Below are 23,857 nucleotides of genomic sequence, written 5' to 3'. Positions count from 1 at the left end.
ACAGCCAGGTACTCTCTCATTGCAAGCAGACTGGTCCAACTGGATTCACCACACTACAGTCGTCTGCTGGATTTCAGTAAATATTCAAAGGTTGGGATTAGTAGAAAAGCTGCACGGTAAAGAATTATTTCGTCTGTTGAGGATAAATATGTTCGTCTGCATTAGGACAAAACATGAGGACTGCGTTCAGTCCCCTCCTTATGTCTGCGTGGGTATAAACACCGTCTCACTGACTCTCATATTAGCTGCACCTGTCAGCGTAAGGAAACTTACACTTTGAACATTCCTCTCAGTACATGGACTTTGGTGTCCTTATGTGATTCATAGCACAACCCCGCCCAACTTCAACCTGAGCCAAGGTCTACCCAACGATAAGTGAAAGAATGGAAACACCTGTGTTGGTGTGCAGGGTCTTTACAAGGGCAAAAACAAAAGAGACTATGACTTACTTCTGGACACTCGCACCAGCTCTGTAACGCTGAAGACTCCTGATTTGATGAAGCTGTCTTCCAAGTAGACTGCAGACACAAGGACACACAAAAGATGATTAGCAGCAAGACACCAGGGCCCGTTTTTACTGTGTTTATCAGACAATGTGAAAAAACCTTCGTTAATGCAAATAATTTGCCTCAATATCATGTAGACATTTAGGTGGAATAATTAAGATTATTAATGAAATAACCTCAAACTTCTGATTCGACATAGATGATGAACTACTGGTCAAATGCACGGATTGTAACTTAAATCAAATGTATTTGTACATCTTTAGAATAAAACATTTTTTTAAAATCGGTGAGAGAATAAAGAAGAGGGAGCACAAATCCATCAATACACAAACATTAAAACACAACAGTCATGTTTCACTCCTCAAAATCTAACTCATTGTATTATTTGTGCGGTTGTTTGTTGCTCTGTTGAAAGTGTAAAACGAGCTCCTTGCTTGAACCTCAGGCTCTGCCTAAGTTGATCAAATACATGTAAAGTGTCTTAACTGTCAATATTGACAGTGTCAGTGCTAAGTATACAGCAAAGAGCTATTTACTAACTTTATTGATATGAAATATTATTCTGAGCTTCAGTCTTTCCAATGTAAATAAACTGTCATAAGCCTGGGTGTTTCTAATGTGTTCTGTTGCAGAAAGTATGTGGCGTGTTCTCCGTGACCCGCTCAGGACCCAGCAAAGCCAATCAGACGCCGTCAGTCAAATACAGCAGGCAGACATGTTTTTGACACCCAAATGACTGGGGCTCAGCTTTGATGCGATGCCAGTGGCGCTCGGGCCGTGCCAGAAAGATCAACTCCGCGGCTCCACTGGCACCTACGAAGCCGAACGCCTCCAGTGAGCCAACAGCTTTTGTGGGGAACTGTGCCACTGCCTAGGGCCTCCCAGACCTGAGTCACTGGCATGCCAGCATGTTTTCTTTGGCACTCATGTCGGCAGAACCTGATCTCGAGGTGGAAAAATAATTGCACTATTTTCATTCCAATGTTGTGACGACACAGCGCGGGTCAGTCCAGGAGAACAACAGCGCTGTCAGAAGAGATTCTCCGCCGCTCGGCTTTGCTACAGTAGCTCACCTCGACTCACTCCTCCACCGGCCGAAGGTGCGATCTGCTTTTCACTCCAGATCATGACAGAGTCTCTGTCTCTGCTTCTACACTTTTCTGATGTCGCCACGGGGATGAGGATGATTCAAATTTAATGATCCTATTAAATTTTATTCCTCCTCGGGTCATGCAAAGTTAAGAAACTACAGCCTCAGACAGTGGATGTCACGGAGTTTACAGTGTGTCCGTGTTGTCTAGTTTGAACTTGAGTTTACTTTTATCCTTTATCCCATGATGATGATGTTTTATATTTAAACCAGGTAGGTTATGGTGTACGTAGGCCAGCGTAGAGCGGGCGAGCTGCAGAGGAACAATAGAGCAGTGACAGGAGGGAAGAGGGAAGACGACAGTTGCCGTACATACCTGGAAGAGGGTTCTTGCCTTGCTCATTGTTACTGGGACTTCCTGACTGCTGTGAGTCTGCAAACACACAGGGAGGGAGAGAGGAGGTGGGGGGGTTAGTGTAACTCGACGACAACAATATATCATCTTACTGCAACGTGGTTTTCTTCTCTGCATTGATTATTTCCAGCAAAGATAAGAAAGTTAAATAAAAACAGAACTTTTACTCATGAGCAATCTTATTTACAGCTCGTCTCACACCTTTGACCAACCACAAACTCACTGAGGCCACTGTTAAAAAAAGAAATACCTTGGGCTTTAAGTCAAGACGCTCAACAAAGTGTGATTCAGAACTCAGATATTTCCTTCCTGGTGCCTAAATGTTTTTCCTTATCTGCGGTCAAGGAGAGCACACCTTCTGTACATTAAACAAGACAGTTTTGTTTGAACAGTATTATCATTAATAGGAGGGCAAACTGAAAAGAAAGCGGCGTCTGCAACTGGATAGTCTAAAGGTTTAGGCAGACCTGTGGGTAATTTTTCAAAGGGGCTGGGGGAGCGTATGGGGGGTGGTGTACAGAATGTGTTCGGTCCTGCTGTGCAAGGTACGAGCGCAGAACAAAATGAAGAGCGAGAACAGGAGGGGCAGGGAAATATGAGTGAAATTCTTTCCACCGGCTCCGGTGCACAGGCCTTAGTATGACGTCTTTTACCTCATTGGGAGGGGAAATCTGTCATTCCTCAGCAGTTCCTGCTCTGGTTGATCACAGACACGCACAGGGGCCTTTTTCTTTTTGCATCATGCAACAGCAAAATTCAAGAAACATCCAAATAAACACTGTAAATCACTGGCATGAAGACGAATCAGTGATAGTGTTTTTGCGAGCACGCTAGAAAGCAAAAAACAACAGGCTCAACCTAGCAGTGAACTGCTGCCGTGCCAAACAGAACGGCAGCGTCTGAGTGGACCCCCATAATAACTCAAAGTGGCCTGAGCCCACACATGCCCCGAGGCGGAGACCTCAATGAGAACCAGCAGGGAGATTATCATCTACGCCTTTAACACGAGAGAGCCGAGACAAGGAGGCAGAGACAGTGAACTCAGATACCCTCGGCTTGCAACAACACCCCTTTTCCTGCCGCAGCTCTCTTGTGAGCTGCGTTACAGAGGCAGCGGAGAGAAGGAAAGACAGGGGGTGGAAGAGAAAGGAGAAAAAAAGTTGAAAGATTTATCCCTTTCTAGCTCTCTGTGTCTCTCTCCCGCTCTCTCTCTTGTCCCCCCTCTCCTAAATTTGACTATTAAACAGCTCTGCAAAAACAGAATGTTCTTGGCCGAAGCTCAACAATGACAAAGTAGGGAGGGAACAAGACCATACGTTAAGGAGGAAAAAAATCCTTTCTCTTCACGATGCTTGGCCCTAAAAACGTTTAAGTAATGAAAAAGTTATCGTCTTACAATATAGCTCTGTTCTGCTTCCTAAAAGCATAAAAGCATAAGCCTGATTTTTACTGTCCCCATTGGGTAGTCCTGCAGGTTTTAGGGGAACAGTTTATATCTGTCTATTTCAGTCTGAACCCAAAGAGACATCTTCAGATTGTCAGCAGTCCAGAAAAACCTGAACATATTCAATTTACAAAGACATCAAACAGAGAAAAGCAGCAGTTCTTCAAGGTTGAGAAGCTGGAAGCAGAAATTCATCAGTTATAAAATCTGTTGATCTCTAGTTTACCACAAGTTGTTCGATATGGAGCATGTTCACGTCAGCGGCAGCAAAGTTTCCTTTGCCTTGCACCAAGACGCCACGAGTCACTTGAGTCAGGGCCCAAACACACACCACACATGCACGTCCACACAGCAGAGGTTTTCTGTAGCTTTGGCACAGCACATGTTCATAAAGTGATCGCAGGGAGCTCCATGGCCTTGTCTTCTCTCTCCCCAGCCCCCTTCCCCGGAGCCACTTTCAGAGTCATCCATCAGTCTAGTTATAACTGCCAAATCCACGCTCGCTCCCTGAGAACTGCTGAGAAGGAAAGAAACGTGCAGGAGGGGGAGTCACGAGCACAGGAGACGCTGCAAAGGTGGGGAGTGGAGAGGAAGAGGTGCAGGTGGAGGTGGGAAAGGTGCAACGGTTTGTTTAGATCTGATCAGAGGGGGTTTTTTTTCTGCGAGGGATGAACAGGCAACCATGACAAAAAAGAGCAGATGGTTGTGGCAATTAGAGATCCCAAGCAGCATCTTCCAGCATGAGGCCCCACTGTAGCACCAGGAGAGACCACCTGGATGACTCAAGGTGGGATGCGAGCATATGGCGCATCTGCCAGGCCTGCACCGAGGCTGGAAACACCACCCCTATTGCATTACATTTTACCTTTGACCCCCGAAGGGCAGCTTCACGTCCCCCCGCTCCTCTTCTCGAGTGTTTACATTATTTTGTACGGTGCTGCATGGCTGTATGTGTTTTTGTTTTATCCATTAAAAACTTCAGCTAAAATCAGATCTGTTTTGTCGCTCAACAGGTATTTAAAGAAAACCTCATTCTTAAACTATGCATGTTAAAAAAAAGCCTAATCCTGGATCACAAAAGTAGCATTTACATGCAGATAAAGTGTGAACTTTATCTAAAAACAGTGGCTGAGCTAAGTAAAGACTAAGGATGAGAGGAGTCTGGTGCCTGGATATAAAAGGTGTCCTGTGCAGGAGGCCGGCCAATCTCATAGTCTTCAAATAAACAGTAGTGTAACCTGTAAATAAACAGTTGCGGTTGAGGAGGCCAGGCTTTGGCCTGGGAGCTTGGCAGGGCTCGATCACAGACCCAGACACACACACACACACACACACACACACACACAACCGCGGCCTTTTTCCAAAAACAACATTTCTTTGCGCCCTCCGTCCCTGCCACTTGTTTAAACAAACAAACCAGTTTGTGAAGGAAGTGAAAACACAGCAACACGTATGAAGCTGATTATCTGTCTTTGCTCACCAAAAGAAGCAGGGAAAGAAGTAGAGGGTGCTTGTGGGTATTTTGGATGCGCCCGTGAGTTCTTACACCTTCTCGCCCGTTGGGATACTTATCATACCACTGTAACGATTAGAGCAATTAGGGGTAATGGCAACAGAAATCTGGCTCGGCAAGAAAGTTTCTCAGTGCTTGTGAGGTTTCTCCACGCCCAAGTGTGTTCCTCGCCTGGATTTTATAATCACTAAAACACTCACACACACTCTCCCTAACCCACCCTCTCATTTTTTGGCATGATACCCATTCTGTTCCCACTAAATTGCAGAACACACATGCACATACACGCACAGTGTGGATTAAATTAGCCACATAGTTTTTCACAAACTTTTTTTTTATATTTTTGACAGTGGTGGTGCACGTCCTCAGCCCGCAAACACTTGCAGACACGTACAGATATCCTCCACAAAAAAACAGTGCGCACGCGCGACACGCACACCCTGCAGATGCATACCGCTGTCGACATTTCAGGAGGAGAAGCCTGTCTGGCAGCCATTTTATGCCGAGCGGGGTCCTGTGCACATGTATAGCACTCTGGCTGCCAGAGGCATGGGTCCTGAGCCAAGACGCATTTCAGCAGCCCGGGGAGGCGAGGGGAGGGGAGGTGGCGAGGGGTGGACTCCCGGAGAAGTAGGGAAACAGAGAGAGGGAGAGGGGCAGAAAATATCGACCTAATTACGGAGCAGCTCCGATGCGTAATGTTTCGACAATACAGCTGCTCCTGAGTAAATATTTGATGTGGCCAAGCAGACTTTCTGCTCAGTATCCTCCTGCTTTTCTTTCCTGTTCCCCTGCAGGATACTCCAGTTTGTCCTTCCTTGGAAACACAGAGCTGAAATGTGTGTGTGTGTGTGTGTGTGTGTGTGTGTGTGCGCGCAGCACGAGGTCATGCAAGTCTTGACAGTATGCATAAATGACTGTACATGTGCCGGTATGTAATGTGTGTGCTCTGTCCCGTGTCCTGCTCTGCTCCTGGTTTCCATCATGCACAGCTTTGTGGATGACCTCACACAGCTCAGGCCGACTTCCAGCAGAACCTGCTCTCTTTTCCAAATCTTTTTCTTTCTTCTCCTCGCTATCTATCGCTGTCCCTCTGCTTGCAACAGTATCCGTCCTCTATTGTATCTTTTCATACCCGCCTCTGTGTGTGTGTGTGTGTATCTGTATCATCTTATCCGGTGAAAAGTGCACGCTATATCATTTTTTGGGGTTTTTTGGTTTATTTTCCCTTATCTCCATTTTTAGCACCTTTCTCTTTGTTTCTTTTAATGTTTCCATCTGTGTTGGTGCCCCCGCCACCCCCTGCCTTTTTTTAATAACCTCGCTCTCTCTCTCTTTTTACCTCTTTGTCTCTCTATCTCTCTTCTCTCCCTCCCTCGCGCTTTGTTGTCTAAACAAAGTGGCCTTTATCAGGATGAGCTGCAACCCAAACAAGCCAAACAAAAGATATGGGCGAGGAAATCTGCCCGCAGAAGAGGGAGGATCTTATCGTGCCAGCCATTGTGTGCCAGCCTGCCAACTGGCGATGCCCCCCACCGCCGACCCCTCCCTGCCCACAAACACACACAGACACACACACACCAAATTCTGGTGTCTCATCCCCCACCCCACACACCCAGACTCATGCACGGCATACTGCACAGGGCTGGCACCTGACCTGGCCGAAAGGAGAGCGATACTGACGTAGCGGGTGGAGGGGAGACTCTGCAGCCAAATGGGCCGCCATCTTGGAGCAGCGGTGTCTCACGAGGAAGATGGGCTTTGACTGCGGAGCAAAACAAAAGATAAACTACAGAGCAGAGTACCTTCCTGTTTTGTCTGTGTGTTTTAAGGCCGAGCGTTGAGCTTCAGCATGTCAGTTATTAAAAACTGCTTCTTTTCCACGCACCAGAGCACTGATGCCTCTGCACAGACAGAAACGGACAGTATTGTGTTCCCTCTGACAAACTGTGGCTGTGTTCCCCCACTGGTGCCTTTACACTGTGTGACACTGTAATGATTATCTCATAATTGGAACAAGGGGAGTGTTTCTTATTGGCTTAAAGGAGCACCTGGTAATCCGGATAGCTACGCTATCATATGACGGCCGCTGACGGGGAATGTAGGTACAGTAGGATGAGTTACACACACACACACACACACACACACACACACACACACACACGGACGAAAGAAGGAGAAAGGCTGGGAGAAAGCGAGAGGGGCAAAGTTGAAACGTCTGTGAGAACAATGACATTTTGCTTCTTTTCTCCAAGACAGACACCACAGACTCAATAGAGCAGGAGGGGACAGACACACACACACACACACACACACACACACACACACACACACACACACACACACACACACACAGTAGGACTGTCAGGGTTTTGAGACTTATGGAATCAAGTGGGATCCCAGCCCAGACAAGAACAATGAGAAGCCATACAGTGTGTGTGTGCGTGGTTGACTGTGTGTGACCCAGCTCACTTGCATCTGTGTGTACCTCGTGATGCGAGCGTGCACGTAGCTGCAGCCCTCCCGATGTGTACGGGTGCGCGTGCGTGGGTCATCAGTGTGTGTTTGTCTCTAATCGGTGCATACTAATGCCAGTGAAGAGCGGGCCCTCTTTCTCTCCTCGACTCTCTGTGCCTTCTCCTCCGTAAACTCTCACGGCAGTGAAAAGAGGAGAGCATTTTAACCGAGCCGGGAGGACAACAGGCTCCTCATTGAGGTCACCAAACAGTGTGGACGGGGAGGGAGCGCATTCAGTGGCGAGTGGGCCTTGAACAAGGGACTGAATGGCCTGACGGATCATTAGCCACACCGGCCCGGGAGAGGAGACGGAAGAACCTGGCACGCACAAAGGGACACGCAGCCACAAAACCAAGGATCCAGATCAGGGTTAACACATCTAAATTCAACTTCCCACCTTTTAATTTGTGAAATAAAGTTTACCCACCTCAGCACAGACGCACACGCTTCTCATGCATATACTCCGCACACAAAAACACCCAGCGGCGCTCGTGTGGTCATGCTACATGTGTGCACACAAACACTGAATTCCCACACGCTGACATACATTCATGCACAGAAAGGGGCGCACACCCAGCGTCCCGCGGCGAGCTGGTCTGTGCCGTACATGTGCGATGCAGGCTGCAACCGAGCCGCAGACAAACTACACAACACAACGCAACACAGTGGCTCATCTGTCCCATGAAAAATGAGCAGACCGGCCTCCAAGTCAGCACAGTGCGCCCCACTTAATGTTTCCACCTCCTCCCACTCGCTCTCCGTTTGTCCTTTTCTCACAGTGTGGCCTTTCCTTTCACTTTTTTATTACATTCGTTTTTCTTTTTACTGTATCGCTTTTGATTCTTTCTATTCCCGTCACGTTCCTCTGAGCTTTCTGCCCAAACTTTTTTATCTCCTTCACTGCACCTGGCACTAAGTGCTGCAGATACACGACTGTCAAAATAATATGCGCTGAGACAATTAGTCACTTTATCAATCACTAACAACAACAACAACTGGAAACCAAATCCTAACAATTCTAATCTTTTTTTAATCATTTAGGCGATTTATCATGAAGCAGCACCAAACATTTGTTGGCTTCACTGAGGATTTGCAACTTTTCTGTTTTTCATCAGTGTAAGTTGAACATTGTTAGGTTTCTGAGTGCTGTGCTGCAACAAGCATTCTGAAGGCTCAGCACTGGGCTCTGGGAAGCTGCACTGGACAGTTCTGGCTGCTGTCTGACATGTGATTGGATAATTGATTAATTGAAAACACATATTCACAGATAATGAAAGTACTTCTTACATGTAGTCCTGCATTATTTTACACTTACAAAACAACCACATGGACAAATGGGTTTTCCAGACTTGTGGTCTCAAGTTTAATCAGCTTCAAGTCTGGTCTGTGAGAAAAAGGGGACCCAGCATCTGCGTTGAAACAATGGGCCCATCAATGACCAACCTCCGCATCTTTTCGCTATGCCCCAAACAAACAATTAGCTTTGTTGCGGCGTAATTGACTGGCAGGACCGGGTGGCATTTACATTCGCCCGCTGTTGCCACCCTGCCATTCGGGGGGCCGGGGTAAAAAAGAATAGATCCCTATGAGGGTGGAAGGTTGGCCACATCTCTCTGGGTGGAAGACACTGCTATTTTTTTTTTTTTCCACGGTGGCAAACTTCCAAGCAGGAGCATTTTTTTAATGCACAGCTGTGGAAGGAGGGTGGAGTGAGGACGAGACTATAGATTTAATTATGCATGCGTGTTTTCTCATTCATTGTAGTGGTGGGAAGGGAGGGGGTAAAGGCTGTGTGGTGGGAGGGTTGGGGGAGACAGACCAATGACATTCCGTCATTGTAGTCCTCCTCCTACACACACACACACACACACACACACACAAGGAGCAGTCTGGGAGCGAGCTGCTATAGGCTAATGAGGTGACACTCACCGTCTGGAGACTAGCCAAAACAGTCCATTAACTCCTAGCCAGTAGTTAAGAGGAGAAGAAGGAGAAAGGTGGTGGTGGGGAGGGGGGAGAGGAGAAAAAAAAAAAGCAGGCGGATGAAGAAGGAGGGGGGGATGGCGAGGGGTGAGGTGGGTGGCTGGCTGATGGGCTGGTGGGCGGAGCATGTGAGGAGGGAGAAAAAAGAGGAGAGAGTCTGAAGTCTTTCAGGATGTGAGGGTGGGGGGTATTTCTGCAGTTTTGTAGTTGTGAATGAATCAGCGGGGTGGCTGGTGGGGGGGGGGGGGGGTGGTCGGGATCTGGGCTGTGCACGAGCGTTCACTGTCGGCGATTATGCTGTGTGGAGGCAGCTCTTAAGGAAAAGTAAGACTGTGTGTGTGTGTGTGTGTGTGTGTGTGTGTGTGTGTGTGTGTGTGTGTGTGTGTGTGAGGTGGTGGGGTGGGCAGTGGATGCTGCAAAAGCGAGAGGACAAGGGAGATAGATCCAAAACCCCCCAGTCAGGCAGACAGACCTTTGACAGAGCAGCTCTGTGATTCGCCTCTTTCATCTTCAGAGCCCCCCCATCCAGTCGGATAATTATGAGACAAATGCACCGGACCCCTGCTGCTTGAGTGGCAATGGGCATGGGAGGCCAGAAACAGAGAGAAGGTTCAAACCTGTAAGTCCCGACTGGTCCAGAGGGAGGGAGGGGGGGGGACAGGCAGGCAATGAGAGATGGTGGGGGTGTTTAGGGGTCTGGGAAATTCCCCACTCTCCCAAGAGAGACAAGTTGGCCCACAGATCATAGTTCAGGGACAGCCCGGTTGTGATAGTAGCGAGGCTCAACTCGTTTTAGCCACCAGCTTCCTTTTAACCCCCCCCCCTTCCACTCAGAAATAATTTGCTGTTTGTTTTTCAGATGTAATTTTCTGGAAATCATCTATAAGCTGGCAGCAGATTTCTGACTTGCAACTGGCATCTGAACTACTTCACCGCATGTTCTTTTATTAATTTATTTGATGCTGCTCTGGCCTGCACTGATAAGGGAGCACAGTTAGGAGCTGCTACGCTATCTACATCTTTATCTGCACCACCGACCACAACTGCACCCTGACAGACTTGGAGAAAACATGCATGTAAAACTTGGCTGTTTTCCACCAGATTCCAGTGAAAATCAATTTGGAAATGTTTAACAACATAAGTTACGTTTCAAGAAATGGTGTAAATATGAAAGTAAGACCAAGAAACTAGTGTTACTAGTTTTCAGATCATTTTCCTCTTCTTATCATAAACCTAAAGAAGCAGAGCCACTTCATTTTGGCTCATGCTTGTGAAATGTGTGACTGTGAGGCCTCTGCCAGTGATGTGTCAGTGATTGTCAGCACTTACGATGGCGTCATGACTCAGCCGAGAGGAGTTCCCACTGGCGTGAGCTGCGGGCCGAGCCAGGGCGACTGGGTGCTCCCTCACAGGGCAAAATGGCTCTCCTCCAGCTGGGCGAGAGGCCACCAAGGATCCCTGCCACCCATTGCCACTGTTTGCACTCCCTGAGCTCTGCCAAGCGAGCAGCGGTAAAACGCACACACACACACCTTAAAGTGGGGACGTGGAAGGAATTATCCGATCATATAATGCCACCACATCTAAGACCAGATCTTGGCCCAGGACAGACAAAGAAAACAAAGCGCACACTCATTCAGACGATTTTGCTGGCACTGCTCCCCTGGAACAGGACGTAGAGTGGGGGTGGGGGGAATCAACCACAGAGTTTAATGTGTCATTACAAGCATAAAAACAGACTACTGACATTGCCAACAGATGTTGAGCCAGTTTATTTTTGCCATTACAACTCCAGTAGGGAATGAAGCGGCAGGTGCAAATGAACATAGTCTTGTAGTTTTCTTCGTTTCTATCCAGGCTGCTAAGCTGCTGCATCATCATTTCTCCTGATCCGTTATTCAGACATGCATCATGGACCTGAGCCCCTTATAATACCGACTAAAATCTGTTGTTGATAGAAGAGCACTGAAATCTGTCTGGTACCACCGTAAACCATACCCACTCCTACATGTGGATCAGATATTCCTTGTGTACCACATGGGTGAGGACAATGCCTCCTGGCAAAGCGTAGACCAATCTTCAAGAGTCTTTGTTCTAATATTGCCAGCTCCCTAGTCCCAGTAGTGCAGTAATGATGGAAAGATGTTTTAACTCTTCAGAGTGTGAGTTGCTCAGGTGCTGATGGAGGAGGAGTCGGTGGTTTAAAAGCTGGCTGCCTGCTGCATGGCCAGTAAAACCCTCCTTTCCCGTTAATGAGCCTGGAGATGCGGCTTTCAGAGGCCCACAGTCAGAGCCAACCCAAATCAAAGCATCCGTGGGGATCAAGGGTCAGGGGAGTGGGGTTTGTGAGTCTCCACTGGCGCAAGACCAGGGGACGAAGCTTTTAGCAGAAGTGTCAGAAAAAGCACTAGTCATAAAAAAGACTGATTTTCACCGCACCAGGCAAATGCTCATTTGGCGAGCCATAGTCAGATGCACCACAGAGCGGTTTTTTTTTTCTTTTTTTTTTTAAAAACACCATCATAAAACTGGTTCTCACATAACTCAAGAGGGAATGACGGCGGCTGTGCCCGCCACAAGGTCAGAGTGCTGGCAGTCATCCAAAGACAGTGGAGCTCCTCCACTCCTCCTGGACCCTCCAACTGTCTGGAGATACCCGGCTAACAGCAGTTAAGGTGCAAACCATCTTTTCTCTTTGTGGTTGTAGGTCCCAGATGCACAATTCAAACACAAGCATCAAGAGACTCCATACAGTCAACAGCCCGTCACTTACCACAACAAAGCACTATATAATCAGGACAAAACATCTTGGTCTTACAGGAGATCAAAATGCAAATCTAATCTCCCAGGGTTACCAGAGTATTCCCTTCGCCCACCACAAGCATATGATTTATAAATCATACTTAAGTGCACGCTAAGCAAGATACTGACAGCGACAGAGAGAGAGAGAGAAGTCTATTCCACATTCCTGGCAAAAAAACAGAGAGCAGATCAGTTCTGTGCTACTAGGGCCTGCTGGGGCAGCCTCCTTTGCCACTGCAGCAATAACAACATGTGGTTTTGCTGCACAGCGCCAGTTTACAGTGGGAAGAGAAGAGGCGCTAAATTAATTTCAGATTCTGTTGTTTCAGAGTCATAAACAATGTTAGAGCAAAGCGTGGCATCCACAGAGGCAGCCACACTGTTTGGTCACATGGTTAGAAGACATTACATCAGTAGCTTCTCGGGGTTCTGGGAATCTTTCAGTATCACTGCGAGATATTACAAATCAAATTCACATAGCAAACTGTGGTCACACTGAACACACTCCGTGGATCAGAGGTGTGCAGCAGGAATGTACACATGCTGTGTCCATTTCTGGGCTGATGCCAAAATGCTGGGAGGACACGCAGAGCAAGACAAATGTCATCAGGCCTCACCTAGCCGGTTTCTGTTTGTTTGCAGATACTTTGAATATTGTGGTTTTGTGATAAAGTTATACAGAGAAGGCGCTCTCTCAAAGCCAGCCTAAGTCGTGCTGTCCTCGCAGCGCTGCTTCAGCCTTTCCCACGAGGCTCCCAGACCATAATCTCTTGAAATATTTGCACAGATGACGGCAGCGCTTGAATGTTTTGACACGGAGCGGCATGAACAGTCACTTTTTCCATCACTTTTCAGCGCAGGAACAGGAATTCCCCTTTAGCCGCTTTTCTTTGTAACCCACACGCCTGCACGCCTCCCACCAACCCGTATAAACCTCCCAGCACTCCTTCCTCCACTTCCTCAGCCTGCTAGCATTTGTCCACTCAGGGCCACGCCACAGCGGCCTGCAGGACCACCTCACGGACGGCTCCCATAGCATTCAAGCGTGTTTACGGGAGATGCAGCAGTTTCCTCACTGAGGGCAAACAGGGTTAGCCCTGCCCTGGTTTTGCTCGGGATGGCGGACGGTCGTCGCTGTGCTGTCACTGTCCTGTTTGCATTTGACAAGGACTTGGATCTCTCATGCACCATGACTGCACAAGCTGTGTGTGTACTAACATTGCTTCACGAAACAAGCAGCAGAAAAATATCCAGTGCACATATTCACACACTCACTGTTAGCGGTGCCTCCCAGCCAATTACAGGTTAACAGAAATATGATGTTTGCCTCCAGGTGTTGTCCCATTGTCTTCAGTCCTTCAAACTTTACCTAGTCCTTTACAATGAGCTTCCTCTGTGCTGGCTTTGGCTTTCCCCTTCTGAACTGACTCACACTCGTGACTTTTATGACAACCAACTAATGTTAAATATCACTGTAAATCTATATATTTATATTTTGGAAAAAGTGCATCTGAGAGTTTTACATTATAGTTGCACTGACTGAGTGGATCTGGTTCAAAGGCCATAAAAACATAATCTCCTGATAGTAGCCACACTGTTGCATCATGGGAACTGGAAAGAATATCAAAGGGCCACTACTGGAGCAAGCTCTATAATCCCCTTCTTGGCAAGCATCTACAAATATACATCTCTCTTGGCTGAAGTTTTTTTGCTCCTGCTTGCATGTGCATGTACTGTAGAAAACACCGTCTCTGGCTTGTTGCAGCCACAGCTCGCGCAGAGTTGGCAGCCCTGCAGGAACACTTCCCATTTGTGGTGCGGGGCTTGGTCCAAGCCACTTGAACTTGGCAGGGCTTACCTGGAACAGCCTACCCGTAGGACTGCCACAAACTCTCCCTCTCAGCCAAGGCAGGAGGCCTCGCTGTAAACTACAACAGATGATGTCAGCCACACTGACTTTCAGGTATTTGTCAAGGAAGAAGGAAGTGATAAGTTTTTATCATCTTTTGACTGCTGAGCTGATCGAGCTTATTGTCAAACCCTCTAAATGTTATTTGCATAAGGGTAGGAAAACCTTATTTATGCCTGGAACAATGTGCACCGAACGCTGCAGGACAGGTCATACAGTATAGAGGCTACAGCACTTTCACAAAGGACAGAACTGTGCGTACAAGGTGACTTTTTTATCAAATGAGAGAGAATTACACAGATCGTATGACACCATATGGAATTCTTTTTACACATAATGTATTTCCTTTGCAGGCGCTGTGAAAGGTGCCTACAGGGAGTCCGCTTTAGGAGGAGGGGAAAAAAAGCTGTATGTATGGCAAGGAGGGAGGAGGGTGGGGGGTCGAGGGCTTTAGTGGGGCGGTCCAAGCGTGCTCAGCGAAAATATGCCTCATGCACTCGTTGAACTTGGGGCCTGCACGGGCTTCTCTCAAGGTTACAGGAGAGGCCTGTGCAGAGAGGAGCAGGAGAAAGAAACCATGCAGCAGCAGTCCACACACAACTAGGTCTCCACCGGACTCTGACAAATACTTTATTTTCAGGTTCCTATGGACGCTAAAACATACAATAATGTTCCCTTGAAAACTTGTGCCCTCGTCTTTTGTACATATACAGTGTAGTATCTGAGTGTCTGTCACTTTGAGGGCCTGTTGCTCAGATAACAGAAGCAGCAAGCAATCGCCTTTGACACCACATTTCCTTCCCTCCTCAGAGCCTGCCGAGACCCGGGCTGTGTATCCGCTGCCGCGCCCCTGAGCCCTCGACCACACAAAGGTAGGAAGCGGGCGCCAGAGCAGGGCGCATTGTAACGAGGCCACTAAATCACCTCTTGTTTTATCCACTGCTTTTTGTGCACGTTTCACAAGAGGAAACCATAAAGACAACAACAGCTAGTAAATACATCTGAAGACGTTTGCTGGAGCAAAGGGAGGACACGCTTTCAGCTGAATGAATGATACAGATACACAAGATTCTGATGAGGGACATTCACGCACTAAGCTTCAGAAATATTTCTAATGTAAGGCAAGAAATCCAACTTTATAGCAAACCTGAACTTACTGCTGTAGAAACTGTGTTTGTGTGACCTGTGTTCTGTGACTGTAGTTGAGTAAGAGTGAGAGCTCTTATCCTGTAAGGATCTTTGAGAGCGAAACTATAGGTGTCTCTTTGTGACTGGCCACATTGGTGGGTTCAGCCTGGAGAACAGCTGATTGGTTCATTTTAAAACGCCAGGGTTCCCAGACGTCGACGGGCCTCCAACCCTTTTGTTGTTGCACTGACTGTGTATTAATTTAGTTCAACGTTTGCATCAAAAATGATATTAAATTGCACCTCTGTCGTCAAGAGGAGGGTGGAACCAGTGCTGGTTCGTTCATAACTGTTCAGGTCATAGTTTACAGTAATGGATAAAGAATAATTACATTTAATAATTAGCTTCAACAAAATCCACTTCAACACCAAGTCCCACTGAAACAGGTATTATTATAATGTGTCCACAGTCCTTATGATACGACAGCATACATCACTACAATGCATAATTGCATATGTGATGGCATGCAGCATTTAGGAATGTGAAATCAACATGCCAGAGAAATATGTAAACAGAGCGCTTGTGCTGAAACAACAACAGACGTGACAGAAAAGAGGTGAAAGGCCAATAGGTAGTAAACACTCAGCTGAATGAATTGGTCACTTTGCCGTTCCCCAAGAATTAGCAGACCATTTGCACCTCGTAAAAGGGCCACTTCTCTGCTTTACAACAGACCGGGCCGGCCTGCAGACAAACAGCCAAAGCAGAGGGATCCGGTGAGATCACATGGTGTGTGGAAACAGGATTCTGGAGAATGTAAAGGCACCACAGAGGAATTATGTCTGCACAGCCTACTTCAATACACAGATTTTACTTTGACTTATTAAAGGAGCCAAAGACATTTCTTCACAGTCAGTTTTTCCAAAAACCAAATTAGCATAAGATGAAGTGGGTCATTCTCATGTCTTGATTAAAGTAGGTTTGCCCAAGTGACCAAGCAGCAGACTGCAAGTTCAGCTCTGAGCGCTGACGGCCCTACAGGCCTCTTCTGTAAACAAGGGGAGGGAGAAAAATAGGCCCGTTAAACATAATAAAGGGAGCATCAGAGCAGCTATAGAAGAAAATCAGTCGGAGTATTAGAAGCCACTTGGGGTTGTCAACGTGATGGCTTAGATGTCACTGGAGAACATCTTCATGGACGTAAAGCAGGCAAACAAATTAAGAGGGATGAGATCGCACTTGGTGGATTAGCTTTAGATTTACTGAGGCGACTTGGATCCAGTGCGGCACAGAGAGAAAACAAGTCTGTCAAAGCTGTGCGGATGTCCACATAGTCACAGCGACTAAAGCACCTCTGCACATTTATTGATAAGCTCCATAGCACTGTGAAAGACTTATTGCAGAGTTCCTCGTTAGTAGAGGTGCATTAGAAACCGGCTCGACTTGACAGAGCACTCCTTATTAAAGAGAAGTACGACCTCATTTCCCTTTTAGCCCTGGCAACTGTAGAACTGTAGTGTATTCTGTAAACTCAGCTGTGAGACAATGACAGTATGTATGTTTGTATTGTGTGTCCTGATCGCAGGTTATGTATACTGAACAGAAGCCCTGCAGCAAGCACTCGCTCCCACCAGCACTTCATAAAACAAGGGTGTGGTGCAGGTGCTATGGGAGGAGTGTGCAGGACCCTATAGGTTCTAACTGCTCATGCCACGGGGGGGGGGGTGTTTGTGTCAACACGGAACAATTTATAAATGTTTAAACCGAAGGGCAGATGGCGCAGATTCATCATCTCTGAAAGACAACGGCAACAATCCTCCGAGCATTTCAAAGGCTTGATGATTTCAGCAGTTAAGTGACATTCCTGGCTGCAGGTACTAACACAGCACCAGGTCCGGGGTGGGCCGAGACACTCAGCAGTCCTAATGTGAGGTGATGGGAAATGCACACGTGAGGGTATTTTTAGTCCACTGCAATTTCCCAGTGACACATTTACTGCAAAGGACCCCGAGAGTGATCACATGCACAAACCACAGAGTGCTGACGAGAGTGACAGCAATACTTGGAGCCACAGGAGAGGGAGCCAATTAATGCCAAGAAGTCCTCCGAGTGCAACCCTGTGCATAATCCCACAACCTACTTTATGGGGAACGCTCCGTTCTCTCACTGATGTACGGTTCATTAATCACATTTCATATCAAACACCTATCCCTTGCCACAAATATTCATTCCAAAAACTCAGTTATGTATGTCAAATTCTCCTCTTCACTAGGGCACGCAGCTCAAACAATCATCAAGAGAGAAGAGCTGGTTCAAGTGTTTATTTTGGAAAAAACACCCAAACCGGGAGTGTAATACCTTTTAGCTGAAGTACCTTAGTATTTCTGGTGCTGCCGTGTAAAACAACTGAAAACACACTTATGAAAAGGAGCTTGCCAACATCATTAGAAGAAGAAAGTAAGTATGATGGTTTTAACTAAATTTAACCAGCGCCACTTAAAACCAAGCTCTAAAAATTCTCAGTCAGCACGCAGAACTGGCACTTCAGACATGAAAGGGCAGCTGCAACGTTTGGTTTACATTATATCTTAGTGGTTTCCACATTGTGGCCAGGGGATAAGCATCAGGAGAGGTTTATCTCTGTCACAGTGCTCTATGGAATATGTAAACACTATGTGTAATCAGTGCTGCAGTGAAATGGAGTGCAGGGGGTTGTGTGGGAAAGTGAAGTGCTTTAAGAATAAGCCGCCATCTTACGTCCAAAGAAAAGATAAGACATTAGAGGCAACCGTAGGAACCTCTCAGCTTTGTGCGTGTGTGTTTGTTTTTACAGTAAACAGGGTGTTTTCATTTAGGAGGAAGAAAAAAAGCTGTGTTTGCGCGGTGGGGACGGGCGCTAATACGAACTCTGTCCTGCAGGAAAAAAACACGTGTGATTGTTTACTTTATAAAGTGAATATTGAACCTCAAGAAAAACTTTCCAGAATTGCAAAATTCCCATCTGTGAATATTACTAAGTTTGAAACAATCCATTGCATCAGCTGGACTTCCTGGATTGTGTATCATTGTCTCACCAGTAAAGGAAACAACAAACCCGCTACGAGGGGCAAATGTCTGTGTGAATCCAGCCTTAAGTGTTTCACTTTGCTGAAGACCTTCACTGTTCAGTCAGCTCTGTCTGTTGGCTGAACGCTGCCGTTGGTCTTTGTCCACGTCAGCCACCCAGCGAGGCAGCACCGCTCCTTTCTGTGGAGGACGGGTACTCGTTATAGATGAAGTGCCTCTTTCCCATCTAGAGCCCAAGTTTTAATATGGTGTCCAATCAAAAGTGATTAAGCATTGCAGAGCACAAACAATGCTGGTCCTTAAATCTCTGTGAACCCTCTTTCACTGCAGCGAATGAAAGAGCACTCTGTCTGCAGCAGCAGATGACAGATGCACGCTTGAAGATAAGTCGTCTCCATGAGCCCTTATCCTGCGAACACCCGTCGCCTGACCAAATAGAGAAATAAATAAAAAGATTACAAAACGCTAAATACAGCTGAATGGACTCCCACCTTCAAAGCATCAATGGGGAAGTGAAGGGTGTATTTTGCCAGTAAATGTTCCCTTTCACAGCACAGAGCCTTGAGATGATACCTAAAACCTGTCGTACCAGACAGGCCGAGCCGAAAGACTGAGCCACCACGGACAACTCAGCTGAAAGGAATTAAGTCGAGAACAGATACATGCACATGCAAAGCCGGTACAACAAGCCTGTTACCGTACATGCATGAACACATCTTCCCACAGTAAATCAGTACTAAACCAACAGTGCAGCTCCCTCCACACAAAGACAACTTTCAGAAAAGCAAACCTGCAGAAATCATAATGTATCCCACTTCAATTACTAAGAATCACAATGCATGGTGTATGCTGTGCGTAACACAATACCCTGAACTAATGCATTAGATGCATGTGGTTCCTGCAAGACGTACAGCAGCATGAAGGAAAGCTGGGGCAGCGAACTAAAGACAAGAGGATACTGTTCGTACGGTGCTGTGGCTAAATGCAAGAGTAGTGTTGCAGCTTACAATGACACAGCGGTCGGACGAATGTTTCATCATTAATATAATATGAACATGGCACAGAGTTACCTAAGTACATGTTTTCAGTACATGTAATGCAATCTTACATCTGCTGAGCCTTCTGTTTGTAGGTGACAGGTGAAAAATGACTGGCTCAGTACATGGTTAGGTCTTGGTTCAGTAAAAACAAAAAGGTTCAGAGTAGATGTTTATGCTTTAATAAATCAAACACAATCTTATCAGTTTTGCTTCCACATTAAAGGCAGCTTTAGCAGGAGGCATCCCATAATCACATTCTCATGCAGACACATTCGCAAACTTGAAACAGCGAGAAGCAGACGAGCGTCATCACTGAGAGGTCATGATCGGGAGGAGCTGGCGCTATGACAACAAGACATCAGCCGTCTGCAGCCTGCTGCCGTCAACAAGTCAGCGTGAGCACTACCGTCTGACTGGGCTTTCCTAACACTGCCCCCATGCACTCAGCCAAAACTAGCTATTGCTGCTGCTGTTACTGGCTCCTGCTTTCAATTTCACTAGAGTGGGCCAAGTAATGGTTTCAGCATTTTGTGGTCTGCCGACACATATGGTCCGTGTAGCAATCTGGTCCTGCCCCCCCCCCCACGCCTATGGCTCGTTTTGGGACGAGCACAGCGGAGAGAGACAGGCACACAGCCCCAGGGGCTGGCCACAGTTATGGGGGGGGCGTGTATGGGCCTTGTTATGACTGCCATCAGAAGTCAGCTCCATCAGGCCACCGCTGCAATTGGCTCGTAGCAGCACGGGTTCAGGCCTTTTAGAATTCAAATGTGTAGGAGGTGCTGTGCTAAAAGTCATGTTATCTTCAAAGTGGCCCCCAGTTACACAATTTAACTGTGATATCTCTGTAAGTGAGAGACGCTCACAGGTCGAAATAATGTTTACAACTAAAACAAAACTTTTTCAATATGAATGAGCACATAACCTTTTCCTTATCACTTCAGTCACTTCTAAAGTCATTTCTGTACTCAGTCTGCCACTGCTGCCCATATCTCACTGCATGACCTAGATTAAAGGTTATTTGCTCAAGTCACAGAGGCAGCTCCTTTGGCTCGCCCTTGTTGGGTTTCCTTATCTGGGTTTGTCTGGACAAATCTTGGACACAAAGAGCTCATTTTGTGCTCCTCTCTGGAGATCCTGTTACAGCGATCCAGACACGACGCGGTCCACCAGCGGTGCCTCTGGGAGCACGGTGTTTGGCGATTAGCTGCTTCCTCGACTTCAAGCATATGATACATTTGCACTCCTCTTCTGTCCGCGCACACGCTGCTGGTGTCGTGGCGAGGTAAAATGATCGGCGCAGGGAGGTCACATGATGTCATGCTGTGAGAATTCACATATAGAAAACCCTCCCAGGCTCATTACCAACAAAAGAAAACATACAAGCGGATCCAACAGTACTTCAGGAGTCCCTGAAGTCCATATTCTGATTGTTAAAACAATTACACTATTCCTGATTTTTGATTTAAGATCGGGTTCAAAACATATTCTAAAAAAATAAATGGTTGTTTGAACTGACAGTACAATAACAGCCTTTTGGATACAGAGAAAAATATTATCAGGTTGTTGCTCGTCAACAAGTCGGGATGGAAATAACTAAGCGTTTCCAACAAGTAACGCACATGCACAGTGTGTTCAGATGCCTTGAGGTTGGATTAGGAGCCTTATTCCTCTTGTGCTCTGGAAGGACAAAGTACAACTAAGAGAGCAAGTGAGAAGGAGGGAAAATGAGAGAGAGGGAGAAAAGAGTAGTGTTCGCTGACCTCATTCTGACAACAAGCCTGGGAAGAGTCTTTCCCTGGAACCGTTTCGCAACAGCAGTGTTGTTTATACAGGTGGTGGGTGAGTCAAGGAAGATATGCAGAGAGCATGCATTTTGCAACACCTCATTATGAATACAAGTACACATGTAGCATGTCGAATCATACAGACACACACATATACACACACACTCCATGCTTCAGTGTAGTTGTGACCTTTGCAGGGAATGCATCATCTTTCAGGCTGCAGCCGGTTCATCCTCCTCTGTTTGAATTTCTGACAACAGCCGTCAAACACTACTGTCCTCGGGTACCGTCCAGTGAGTGCTCGCCTCCTGGAATGGAGGCCTCTGGTTGGCTCGTGCGTTTGGCTGCGGGGCTGACTCCTGCAACAACATCCACTTGGCCAGAGTTCAGCCCGATAGAAGGCTACAATAGCCCAAAGGTGGCTCCCCAGACGTTGTTTATGCAACTGAACACTACTGCCAGGTTGAAGGGAAAAGTGCAAGACAGTGAATAAATATGGAGAGCTCCCGTTTGCAACAAACTTATGCTTTCTGGTCATTTTTTCTGCTCAAATACAGTAAAAATTCACCTTTTTCCCCTCTTGCATATATTTTAAGACTCTTTTATCTTAGTTTAACATGTAAGATTAATGATATTAATATATACTATATAGTGAGTGACCTGCGATTTTAAATAGTGTTTGTTTTGCAGTGATGGAAATGGAAATCTGGTGCCTTAACTAAAGCATTAACTTTAATGAAATCATACCCAAACTAAATAGATTTGTACGCTGTAACAGTTGAAGCTTGAACACAAGCCCATGCATAAGTTAATGTAGCGTCGATCTTATTTTCGCACTAACCAGTGAAGTGAACCAAATCCATTACAGACAGACGTTAAAAAAAAAAAAAAAGGATCCACACAACAGCTGTTTGGTAAACATACCAAAGTAATTGTTCCAAATGCCTTACTTTAACACAGATTAAATGCAATTAGAGGCTGTTTGTCTAACCACAACAAGTCTCTCTGCCAAAAGAAAAACCTCTGTCATTGTCTCTAGCAGTTCTGCTCAGAGGATTACTGCTGGGAGTACGGTGACTTTTTTTTTTTTCCAAATCAAGCTTCCTTATGTACAGGAAGGGCCTTTTATACACAAACAAAGCATATGCTCGCTGCATAGGAAGATTATAGGGACAGAAAAAAGGAAACTGCTGCCTAGCTAAGGCAAAGGTCTTCTAAGGTGAATATGAGGAATTTAGGTCAGTGCAGCCGAGACGTTTAACCAGCTCAAGCCGCTGCAGCCTTGGTGGAAATAGCATGGGAGGCCAAGGAGAGGGAAATGAGTGCGTCACAGCTCCCGGCCCAATTCCAGCACCCCCCGACAAAAACAAGAGTCATAACTTCCCTAATGATCCTAGATCATGTACGCCCTGCACACATTCCCCCAATAGGGAGCACTTCCTCTTCACCTTTCACCTTTAAGCAGGTGTGCCTACCTTGGACTGAGTTTAGACAGGGTGCTACTGCACTGGGATTAATAGGTGGCAAAAACCCATCTATGAGGTTTGATGTCCGATTTAATCCAAGCATGAACTAAATCTTCCTGCTGCAGCCCCGGCACCTAGAAAAATCCTTTAAGCCCAAACAAATCTCTTAATATGTTTAATATTTGCCAAATCTTGATAATCTGACACACTCTGGCTTTCATTTTCAGCCTCCCTGTCACACACCATTGCTCCGTGATTCAGAAGTCCACCGCACACACACACACACACACACATTGTAAACAGTCTTTATTGAGACGTGAGTGCTTGTATAAACATAGACAAGCCCTATTGAGAGTCCAGGGCTGGGTCGAACAATAAGAGGGGGAAAGTTGCTGGACGTTCCTCACAGACGGTGTGTACAAAATCCAATTATCAGAGCCACGGCATTAACATTCCAGCAGTCTGGCAGGTGACGGCTCCGTCTTTTCAGCCCACCCCTTCCCCACACCGCCAGCATGGGACAGAGTCGACCAGCAGCACCTCGACAATACACACACACACATGCAGCCCTCTTCAGCTCCCCCCTCCTAAGATCTCCTAAGTATTGAGACATATATAGAGGGAAGAAGGCAAAGAGTGGGGAGTGGGGGGTCCACCAGCAACACTGGCCTTTTCTTCAGGAGATCAGCACGACCAGCCTAGCAGGCAGTATCAGTCAATGGGGCATTCTTCTCCTCTCTGTCTCTGGGTGAGAATATGCTGATCGCTGATAACGTCGCTTTGATTGCCATAATGGGGAAACCACTTTTTGTTTTGAGCGTTTGCCTCCAAACAGTGCACGCTTTGTCACCCCTGGGTGATGTTTGTAGCATACAAAATGCTGATTAAAAAAAGGTTTAGCGGTTGAACAAAACCAATGTTGTTGTTCTTGGCTACGAGGCGACACTGATAATGGATTACAATAAAGTCTACAGACTCCTCTGTGACGAAAAGCAATGAAAAGAACCCAGAGAGAGCACGCTGCACACGGCATCCACTTAAAAAGTTACACTACTATAAACGCTGCCTTTATAGTGTGTGTTGTTTAACCCTCTAACTCCTGCAATTAGTCTTTACTTTCCTCTGCTATGTGGAGCTAAAACCATCGTGCATTGTGGACATTTGTTCTTTTCTTTGCTTCCAGATGTAGAT

General features: G+C 46.5%; 1 protein-coding gene across 6 annotated transcripts in view; it reads right to left on the bottom strand.

The window, feature by feature from the left end:
- LOC113138855 (nuclear factor 1 B-type) overlaps positions 1-23,857 on the bottom strand; it is a 59,937-nt gene that overhangs the window by 21,577 nt on the left and 14,503 nt on the right. For all 6 annotated transcript variants that reach the window (XM_026321690.1, XM_033325684.1, XM_026321698.1 and 3 more), the window contains exons 3-4: positions 1,973-2,029; positions 450-518 (exon numbers count right to left, since the gene is read on the bottom strand). In XM_026321690.1, coding sequence (XP_026177475.1) covers positions 450-518; positions 1,973-2,029 — 126 coding nt within the window. The remainder of the gene's footprint in view (positions 1-449; positions 519-1,972; positions 2,030-23,857) is intronic.

Source organism: Mastacembelus armatus, chromosome 18 (assembly GCF_900324485.2).
Source record: "Mastacembelus armatus chromosome 18, fMasArm1.2, whole genome shotgun sequence".
Classification (NCBI taxonomy): Eukaryota; Metazoa; Chordata; class Actinopteri; order Synbranchiformes; family Mastacembelidae; genus Mastacembelus; species Mastacembelus armatus.
The sequence above is the reverse complement of the archived record's forward strand: the minus strand, read 5'-3'. Positions and strand labels throughout refer to the sequence as shown.